The sequence below is a fragment of the Desmodus rotundus genome, chromosome 10 (assembly GCF_022682495.2).
Source record: "Desmodus rotundus isolate HL8 chromosome 10, HLdesRot8A.1, whole genome shotgun sequence".
NCBI lineage: Eukaryota > Metazoa > Chordata > Mammalia > Chiroptera > Phyllostomidae > Desmodus > Desmodus rotundus.
The window spans coordinates 51,941,000-51,952,392 of record NC_071396.1 but is presented as its reverse complement, the minus strand read 5'-3'; the positions used below and the strand labels follow the sequence as shown (position 1 = coordinate 51,952,392).

The following is an 11,393-nucleotide window of genomic DNA, read 5'->3' as shown; positions in this document are numbered from 1 at the left end:
TCTGATGATTAATTAAATTGAATACATTCCCAGATGTTTATTGGCCATTAGGATACATTTTGTGAAGTGCTTGAGAATCTTTTGTCTACTTCTCTATTTAGGGTATTTGTGTTTTTCCTGATCCATCTTTAGAAGTTCTTAATATATTCTAAGTATAAGTACTTTTTCAGAAATATGTATTGCAGATATCTTTTTCTACTCTATAACTTGGATTTTAGCTCTCTTATGGTATCTCTGTTGAACAAAACTTCTTAAACTTTAATTTAGTCTAATTTGTAGCTCTGGCTGGTGTGGCTCAGTGGATTGAGCACTGGCCTGTGAACCAACGGGTTGCTGGTTTGATTCCCAGTCAGGGCACATGCTTGGGTTGTGGGCCAGGTTCCCAGTAGGGCTCATGTGAGAGGAAACCACACATTAATTTAGTCTAATTTGCAAATATTTTACAATGGTTATGGTTAGTACTGTTTGTTTTCTCTTTAAATCTTTGCATACCCCAAGGTCATAAAAATATTCTTATATATGGTGTTTTGAAGAGTTATTTATTTTAATTTTCACATTAGAGCCATAATCCTTTTGAAGCTAACTTTTTTGTATGAATGAAGTTAGTGTCAAAATTATTTTTTCATGTAAACATCCGAATGACTTTGCACCATCTATTGAAAAGAGGGCCCATTCCCCATTGTTCCTGAAGTGTCATTTCATAATAAATTAGGTAACTATAGATCTATTTAAGACTCTTTTTTCCATTTTTCTCTTTGTTTATCCTGCAGTACAATATTGTCTTAAATACTATAGCTTTATCATAGTTTTATTATCCGATAGGTAAGTCCTCTAGTTTTATTCTTTTTCTTTAAAACTCCTTTGGTTATTATTGTCTTTTTATATTTCCATATTAACTTTAGGTGTAGCTTGCAAATTTCACAAAGGAATCTGCTGAAATTTTGTTTAGGATTTTATTACATCTATAGATTGATTGGGGAGAATCGACATGATTCCCGACACTGAGTTTCCCAGCTATTGGACATTATACATCCCTCTATTTAAGATATTTGGCCTCCCTTCCACATTGTTTTGCAACATTAGAATTGTTTCGTTTTTCACAAGGTATGTATTTTGTGGAAGTTATTTGAATAATATTTGCTACTAAATTCTAATCATTGAGTTTGAAAATGTCTATCTGTTCTTCACCAGTCTGGTGGCGTTCCCTAGGCGGTAAAGAATGGCCCGTGCTTTATCAATGCACACAGTAACTCATGAAGTAACACGCAGAGTGATCCATAAATTTACGGCATAAATTTATAAATCTGCACTCTGACTGTTTGTTGGGCCGGTCTCCGTTTGTTGATTATACAACCTGAACTTTCCTGGCATAGACAGAAAAAGCGAACTTGGATTTTCATAGTGGTGAAATATATTGGTGAAAATGATCAGATTTCTTGTTATTGTACATAAAAGCTATTTCAGTTAAATAGCTCATAATAAATAGAGAAGTCAGCAAAGTTGACTACCATATCCATGTCTTATATATTTGTTGTGTTTAATTTTGTTCTCATTTTTATCACTTTCTCATTTCAATTTTTAGACTGGATGAGCCCTAAAAAGCTGTTTCAAGAATAACTTAAACAGTAAGTCACTTTCCTTTTTATTACACTGTAATGCCTAAGGAAAAAATAATTCATGAAAAAGGACAAGTAATTAAATGATGATAGGATGACATTTGAGATGTCAAAATAAATATTTAATTATAGAGCAAGTTCTTTAATTGCTCATATTGCACCAAAAGTTCAACTAAGTGGTTTTATAGTCATAGTCATATGAATTTAGTTGGAAATCACATGATCAGGTTACTTGGCTTATTGAACACAACATAAAACAATAACAATTCAGGTAAGTTCATTTCTTATCTTATTTAATTTCTACTTTTATTGTCCTGAAGGACAAAGTAATGCTTATTTCTTACAAATGAAAGTTCAGCATAACTGATACAGTAATTTACACGAAATATCTGAAAACTACATTGAAGAACAAACCAGAAAATAATGTTGACATTAAAAATAAATCATTATTTTGTTGATAAAGGCTGTTCATGTCTGCAAAGTAAATGAAAGTGAAAATCTGACATCACCCAATAACCACACTTAAACAGAATAACTGAAACTCAGAAAAAAAAATTGATTCTTTTAGAAGGTGGAGAGAAGCTGCAGGGAAACCAAGAGAAACACACATTAAACTACACTTGAACACCTAGTCATAGGGCAAAAGGAAGGACGAGGAAGTACACGAGGCCTTCCATATCATAAATCCTATGAAAGGATTTAAATTTCATTTAAGGTACTGAGATGATTTTAAAAGGATTTTACCAAGCAATGATTTCGTTTTATTTACAGAAAATGATGCCAAATTATATAAGATTTTCTCTTTATTATTTACAAAAAAATTTTTTTTAATTGTAACACTGGTGGGTGCTAATGGAGCACGTAGAATGTGCAAGGCAAGTACCAATCAAATGAATAAGAAAATCTCTAGCAAATACTCTGCTCCCAATGGGAGGTTACAACTTCAGTGTGTTAATAATTTAATGAAGTGCATGTTCATGTACAATTTGGGAGAAGCAAGTATGCTCAGTTGTATGCTCGTGGTTATTCCAGGGGCATAGCCTGGTAGAATAGCCAACAAGAAAGGCCTGAGTAGCTATAAAAAATTTCAAACACTCTGGCCCTGTAAGCATAGAAATATCTGGTAAAGACAAGCACCACAAATATTTAGAAATGCAAGATTACATCAAAGCTTTAAAATGTTTCATTTAAAAGACATGAACAAATTAAGAAGTTGATTTAAACAAACTTTCTACTTACACTACTTGAATAATTTATAGTTATGGAAGGATTAATCACGAAGAGAAAGTCAAATATGGAGAAAATACATACTCAATATTTAGTATAGCTAGAAATGTTAAGTCCAATGAGTATTAATAAAAGGGTGATCAGGGATATGCATTGGTTTGAAATAGAGATATACATATTTAGAGAACAACACTATTTTTAACAGAAATGCATTGCAATGGCAGTTAATTTTACCAAAAGTAAGGAGCAGCTCACTTAACCCACACAATACTTAACTGAATACAGAACTATTCCTGCAGTTGGGGTTTGCCTTAATTTCTCTCTCAGTGTCCTGAACCAATAGGTTAGGGAATATTGGCTTCAGGAACTTGAACTCACCAGTCCCAGGGTCTCCTGTCATACACACCTCGTACTGGTAGCTCTGGGACAGGGTCCCCGTACGGCTGACGTCCACCAGGTGGCCCGGAAAGTGGGCCTCAGGCACCGAGCAGCCACCCACCAAGCCCGCCCTGCTCCTCCTGCACAGCCGCACCGCGATGAACGCCAGCACCGAGAACAGGAACAGCGACGACACCGACGCCAACGCCACCACCAGGTAGACCGTGAGCGGGTCGGCCCGCGCCGGCTCGGCCGCCGCCTCGGGCAGCGGCAGGTAGGGCTGCGAGAAGCCGTCCACCAGCAGCACGTGCAGCGTGACGCTGGCCGACAGCGGCGGCTCGCCATTGTCCTTGACCAGCAGCAGCAGCCTGTGCTTGGCCGCGTCGCGCTCGCTCAGCAGCCGCGCCGTGCGCACCTCGCCGTTGTGCGCCCACACGCCGAACAGCCCGGGCTCCGTGGCCTTGAGCAGCTGGAACGACAGCCAGGCGTTCTGGCCCGAGTCGCCGTCCACCGCCACCACCTTGCTCACCAGGTAGCCGGGCTCGGCCGCCCTGGGCACCAGCTCGGTGCAGGGCGCGGAGCCGTTCTGCAGCGGGTACAGCACGAAGGGCGAGTTGTCGTTGGCGTCCAGCACCTGCACGCGCACCCGCGCCTGGCTGCTCAGCGCCGGGGACCCGCGGTCGGTGGCGCCCACCAGGAACTCGAACGCCTGCAGGGCCTCGTAGTCCAGCGCCCTCAGGGCGAACAGCTGCCCGTTGTCGGCGTTGATGGACACCAGCGAGTCCAGGGGCAGGCCGGGGTCCCGGGGCGGCAGCAGCGAGTAGGTGACCTGGGCGTTGGCGCCCGCGTCCGAGTCCGTGGCGCTGACGCTGCCTATGTGCAGGGCAGGGCTGTTGTTCTCGCGGATGGAGAGGGTGTAGGAGGTTTGGGTGAAGGTCGGGGCGTTGTCGTTGACGTCGGAGACCAGCACGGTGATGTTGTGCTGGGTTTTCAGTGGGGGTGTCCCCAAGTCTGTGACGGTGATGGTGATGTTGTACTCGGCCCGGCTCTCTCTGTCCAGCGGTCTCTCTGTCACCAAAGTGTAGAAATTCTTGAAAATGGGTTTCAGAATGAATGGCAGAGTTTCTGGAATAGAACAAATCATCTTTCCATTATCTCCAGAGTCTTTGTCCCTAATTCGGAAGATAGAGACTACAGTCTCCGGAGCATTTTCTGGGATGGAGCTGGTGAGTGTGGTTACCGTCAGTTCAGGGGCGTTGTCGTTCACATCCACCACCTCTATGACCGCAGTGCCTTTTCCAGAAAGGCCTCCTCCATCTGTAGCCTCAATTTCCAGATGGTAAGACTTAATTTGTTCAAAATCCAATTTCTTTGTCAGTCGGATTTCTCCTGTGACTTCATTCAGTGAGAAAGTTTGCTTAATTTCATCTGATGCTTGGAACAAGCCATAGGAAACCCTCCCAAAGTTTCCGGCGTCCATGTCCCGGGCTAGGACAGTGAGGACTGGGGAGTCCATGGGGCTGTTTTCCGGGACCTGCACCTCATATGGGGTGTGCACAAACTCAGGAGCATTGTCATTAACGTCCATGATCAGGACTCTCAGGGCGACGGTGCCAGACCGCGGGGGAGACCCGCCATCCAGCGCCGTGAGGGTTAAGCTGAACTCAGGCTGCTCCTCTCGATCCAGCGCTTTGTCCTGCACCAAATCTGGGTATTTCTTACCCTCGCTATGATTTCGAGTAAGGACGTGAAAATGTGAATTGGGGCTGACAGTGTATCTTTGAAGACCATTGCTGCCCACATCCAAATCCTGAGCTAATTTCAACGGAAAAATAGTCCCTGGCTGGCTGTTTTCCGGTATTTTCAAGAGCATTTCCCTAGTCGGGAATACTGGGGAGTGGTCATTTATGTCCTGGATTGATAATTCTCCTTCAAAAAATTGCACTGGCGTTTCCAGCAACACTTGGAAATGCAGCACACACGTTTCAATGGGGCCGCATAGCTCTTCCCGGTCTAGTTTCTCCTTCAAAAGCAAGTCTCCCGTCTCGCGATCCAGCAGCAAGCGCTGCTTGTCATCATCAGACACCACCCGGGCCGAGCGGGCGGCCAGTTCCCCGAGTCCCAGGCCCAGGTCCTTGCTCAGATGGGCTAAAAAGGAGCCGCTCTCCGTTTCTTCCAGCACAGAATAACGAAGAGACTCGGGACGAGCCTGAGACAAGAACACCACCAAAATAAAGGCTATCACTTGCCTGTTTGGTTGAATTCTCTCTAGCGTCTCCATGGTGGAGCCCCAGCGCTTACACCCAATCTCTTCAGCAACCAAAAAAGGCTCGAGATATTCAATTTTTATTTCTCGCTGGGAGGAATCCTCACAAAGTTGCTTTGAACCTTAAATCCGTTTAGTATAACGCTCCGCAAACTTGTTGGTAACCCAGTACCGATGGCAAAGCTTCTTCCTTGTGTTTTTGATTTCGTATGGAACAAAGGAATTGTGAGCTTTCTAGGGCTTAGTCACAATCTTAGCCTGCAGCGCCACCCTGCGTCTTCATTGAGAAAATATTCTCAAGTCAAAGCATATTTTGGAAGTGTCCAAAAGTAATTCAACTTTGAAGTGTATAAAACTTTCACAAAGTTGTTATGCCATTAATTTATGAGGTTATCCCATTCCATTGCATGAGCTGGGATGATTCTGAGCAAGAGTGTGGCTCGGTCTCCCCCGCAGCCTAATCAGAGGAACTTCAAAGAACTCCATTTCCCCTTGGCGTAATCGACCTGGGGGAGACAAACTCCCCTGGTTTATAGTAATTACATGTTTGTTTCCAAGTATGCGAGAAATTTATGATGATGCAAAACTTTGTTAAGGTGTTCTGTACCACATGGTCTCGAGACTATTTTTCAAAGGAAAGGTTCTATCCTCCTGCGCTGGTGTGCAAATAGTAATACAGCTGAAAGAAGAGGCATCTTGCTTTGTTACATCTTTCTGCAGTTTGAACTCACATTAAATTTAGAAGGAAGTCAAGTAGTATTAGAACCAGATTCTTAGAACTGGAGAGGAAATGAAAGGAGGTTTTACAGATAAGGAACCCAGAGGGTGATAGGACTTGATTATTTTATTTGGCTATTATCAGGATAATATCAAGAAAAAGTCAAGTGAATAAAAATCACAACAACTGTGAAAAAGAAAAACAATTATAGAATTTTTTAAAGATAAAGGCTTTCAGCTCATTTAGGTAGATAAGTATCTAGCTAAATTTTAAAAACTTATTTTATGAGTTTGTATCTTACCACATTCATTCTTTGTCCCAGATATCATCTTGACTCAATGATTTAAGGGAAATATAAGAAGCCCAGCTTTAAAATGTTTTAATCTGTGAGCAAAGGGTGCTGCGGACTTGTCCGCTCGCATATGGTGAATAGACTTGTTTATAGAATGGACCCCAGCACAGTGCACAGCTGTTGTGATTTGTCCTGATACACTAACTTAATTCACTTAATAAATTACAATTCATGTTGAATGAATTATTTTTAAAGCATGTCAGTAATTTTAGATTCTAAAAGAAATTATTAGGAAACATTATTTTTGGAAGAAAGCCTTCTCTCAAAATTTACTGAATGAATTATAGTATTCATTTGGTAAATATCAGTTGAATAAATACATAACTCATTCTAATGATTATGTTTCTATCTGTATAAGAAGATTGTCAGATCAAACATTCAGCCAAGAACATGTCTGAAACTGAATGTAAAATTCCGAGACATGAGGGTGTAATACATGCTAAGTACTATTTAGTTAAATTTACTTTGATTCTATTATATATTTTACTTCCTGAAAGAGATATAGCAATTGCAATAGTATTAACACTTTAGAATTATTTCATATTTCATATTTAAGACAAATTAGAGGAGAGACTATATATCAACATTAAGTAAAATTTAAAACATACTGAAAAAATAAAGAATATTATTTCAGATATAAATGAAAAACAAATCTCCTGGGAAAAGCAAAGAGCAAATTGTAATATAGGAACCTAGTTCTAGTTAGATTCAAGTTAAGGAGTTCCAAACAAATATGTGCCATTATATTCCAGATTTTATGCTAAGCATTTTACATATATTAGTTCATTTTACCCCTTCAAAGCCCTATGACGTGGGCATCTTATTAGCCACATTTTAAAATGAAGAAGTTGAGGCACAGTTTAAATAACCTGCTCAAAACAAAACAGAAACAGACTCAGAGACACAGAGAACAGGCTGACAGCTGTCAGAGGGGTGGGGAGTTGGGAAGGCTAAGTGAAAAAAGTGAAGGGATTAAGTGAAAAAAATCCCTCATAAATAACCTGCTTATAGTCATACATCAACGTGAGGTGGCTGAGCTAGGGTTCAGACTGTTACAGGTGGCTCCAGAATGCGTTCTTTTATCTATCTAAGTGGGTCTGGAGAGGCGAACAACTTTTGAGATCATCTAGATCCAAACATAAGCCTTGCTTTGGGTACACAGATATCATAGGTAAAATACCTTTGTATTCAAGTTTGCAATTAATATAAGAACTTTTAAAGTGACTTGTATCCTTTTAGAGATATGTACAGCAAAGAGAGGTGCTTACAAAACTTAGAAATTGGAAGGAAAACTGATAGTATTTTGTTGAGGTCATTTACTGGGTTAAAATATTTAAAGAGTGACATACAACGAATTCTCTGTCATCTTAAATATTGGAGAAAAATATCTATGTCTAGATCTTTTGAAATGGCATTGGGTATAAAGTTGAAATCAAGAACAGTGGATTGAGAAATTTGTAATGAAATCTAAGACAATTTCTACTAATTCTCTATAGCACATACTAAATAAAAAGATAGTATTTACATTTTTAATTTGAAAAAATATTCAAATATCTAATGTCTAATTTAGCATACATCTTTAAAATCAGGATGTGTGAATCCTCCAACTTTGTTTGAAAAAACAATCTTTTTGAAGATTGTTTTGGCTATTCTGAGTCCATTGCACTTCCATATGAATTTTAGGACCAATTTGCCAATTTTTGCCCCAAAAAAGCCAGCTGGGATTTTGATAGTGATTGCATTGAATCTGTCAACCAGTCTGGAGGATATTAATTACCATTTTCACAATATTAAGTCTTCCAATCCATGAACATTTTTCATTTACTTAGGTCTTTTTTAATTTCTTTCAGTCATGTTGTAGGGTTCAGTGTACAAGTCTTGCACTTACTTTGTTAAATTAGTTCCTAAGTATTTTGTTCTTTTCGATGTGATCATAAACTGAATTGTTTCCCTCGGTTCGGGCTTGTCCGATGCTGGTGAACAGAAACACTGATTGATTTTTGTTTATTGACCTGTTACTCTCCAACCTTACTGAACTCATTTATCCATCGATAATTTTTTGTGGATTCCTTTGACTTTTCTTTATGCACAATTGTGACATATTTGTTGAGGGTTTTTAACATGAAAAAGTGGATTTTGTAAAATTTTTCTCCATGTATTGAGATGGTTGTATGGTTTTGTCCTTTTCTAATAAATATGGTGTATTTTACTGATTGACTTTCATATGTTAAACCAACCTTGCTTTTCTGGGATAAATCCCACATAGTCATGGTGTAGAATCCTTTTTACATGTTGCTGGAGTCTGTTAGCTAATATTTTATTGAGGAATTTTGCATCCATACTCATAAAGGATATTGGTGTTCAGTTTTCTTGTGTTATCTTTGTTGGGTTTGAGCTTCAGGGTAATACTGGCCTCACTGAATGAACTGGGAAGTGGTTTCTGCTCCTCGTTTTAAAAACAAGTTTGTGAAGGATTGGTGTTAATTCTTTAAACATTTAGTAGATTTCACCAGTGAGCCATCTAGTCCTGGACTTGTTTTGTGGAAAGTGTTTTGATTGCTGATTAAATCTTGTTGAAAAGGATGAGACATTCAGGATGAAGAAATCCATTCTCCCAGAGGGAATGAAATTTAAGCAAAAAACCCTCAAAAAGATATTTAGAGAATATAATTGTAATTTTTGATAAGCCCCAAATTGTTCTATAAGTTGAGTTTCTCACAAAAGTCTTTCCTTGTCCATAGCCCTTTTAAGTTGGAGACAATGACTTCAGAAATCAGAACCCTTTTGCCTCTGATATTCCAGTCAGAAACCTCTCACAATAATGGATCTGGAACTAGGTCCCAGTGATGCTGACATCCTTAAAAATCTCAGAAAATTGTCTTGAGCAGCAACCCACTGAAGTTTCCCTGTTCATCTCCCACATCTGAGCATCACTGAACAGCCGAGTCAAATCAGGGCACCAGAGGATAGAGAACCCGTCAGCTTGAGTAGACTTCTGTGGGCGGTTCAAGGAACTGCAGGCAGGTCTGGGGTAGGTACTACAGCAGGTGTAGCATGACCATACGAAATTAAAGTGGCTTCTAGTTTCCTTAATAACAGCACCCGCTGGTGCCTGCCTGTGCCTATCGCCTAGGAGCCTAGATATAGTTCCAGGCTGTGAGCCCACATGCTAAATAAACATCAAGTACTCACTCTGAGGCCTTGAACCATTGATGAAATATTCAGGAGCGCAAATTCAAGTCACCATCCAGGTTACCACCTTGTTCTACCTGCCACCAGTTCGGTGCACAATACAGGATTGCTTTGCAGAGGGTGTTGCTGCTGTTGTTGTTGTCATCATCGTCCAGCAAGTTGCGTGTGGTCCAGGACCAGGACGCAGCACTGTCATGCATATCAATCAAGACCGTGACTTTTTCCTATGGGTAATCCCCATGCATCACTTCAGTTACAACTCAATTTTCCTCAAAACCAGCTTGTTTCTGATTAAAATCAGCTTGTTTACTCTGAAGACTGAAAAGTAAAAATGTCTCTAGTGTCAACAATAAAAACCTTTAAAAATAATTTTCTTTCTTTTAAAAAGGTAAAAATGTCTCCATTAGCTCCCATGTCTACAGCCTCAACAGACACGTGACAACCAAGCAGAGAATGACGTTCCCTGAGATTTTTGCCTCGCAGAGTGGTGCCGCTCCAGAGAGACCAGGGCCCAGCTCAACACACCATTAGGTGTTCGTCCCAAACCTCTGCTTGTGTGTGTGGCAAAGTTGAGCTAAGCTTCTTAATCAAGGCTTGGATTTGTAGAGGCTGGGGCTCTTCTTACCTTCCACAAGACTATCAAAACCAGGTATGTGGGGGAACCTCCAATAGGAAAGAGTTCTCAATAAAATATCACCAAGCAGATGAGGAAGACTAACAGCTGAAAAGTGGTCTCAACAGATAAAAGAATGTATACCTAAAAATAGAGACTCAGAACAATATAGAAAGAACTTAAAAATTACTCTGAATTATGACTATAGATTTCCAGCTCTAAAACATGGAACAGTCTAATGTAAGAAGCAAAAGACTCCCAAAGTAAAGTAGTGGAATGTGTAGAATCATTTTTGTATTTTTTAAAAATTCTAATTTTCAAGGAAGCCATATTGAAAGATTCAGAAAGGTTTATAAAAAGTGTAAGTTACTTCACTAGTTTTAATGAGTGATGTTCAAATATAGTTCATTCTTTTAACAATCTACATAAAATCTACATAACAATCTTCATCTATTTGCTTTTCAGTGTTAAAAACTAGGTTGTGACTGTCAAGGAAATGTTTAAATTATTTCTGAATTGTGTCTTCAGAGAGGAAAAAGTGCAAGTGTATACTATCTAGAATTGTTTTGAAAATAAATGGCTATTTTAAAGTTTTCAGTGCCTTTGGTATTGTGCAAATGTCACTTAATTTTGATACCATGAAGACTGACTGAAGTTCAATATTACAACCAGTTAGAGGCCAGGGATATACCATATCGGCCAAAAAGGAAATGCTCTCTGTACTTTTCACAACTGAATACTTCCCTGGCTCAGATGATACCTGCAACCCAGTCAAATAAAGAGAAGTCTTCATCAGATTTGGCTTTTTCCTCTCTTCATGGCAATTCAGCTCAGTATGAAAAGAAGGGGAAAGGCATCTCATCGAAAGAGCCAGATTCAGCCCTGGCTGGTGTGGCTCAGTGGATTGAGCTCCAGACTGCAAACCAAAGGGTCGCTGGTTTGATTCCCAGTCAGGGCACATGCCTGGGTTGTGGGCCAGGGCCTCAGAATGGGGCGTGCAAGAGGCAACCACACATTGATTTTTCTCTCCC

General features: G+C 40.0%; 1 protein-coding gene across 1 annotated transcript; it reads right to left on the bottom strand.

The window, feature by feature from the left end:
- Positions 1 to 2,049: 2,049 nt before the first annotated feature.
- Positions 2,050 to 5,711, bottom strand: PCDHB4 (protocadherin beta 4). Its single transcript, XM_024575241.4, has one exon. The coding sequence runs from the start codon at positions 5,500 to 5,502 to the stop codon at positions 3,115 to 3,117; it is 2,388 nt and encodes a 795-aa protein (XP_024431009.2). The 5' UTR covers positions 5,503 to 5,711; the 3' UTR covers positions 2,050 to 3,114.
- Positions 5,712 to 11,393: the final 5,682 nt, after the last annotated feature.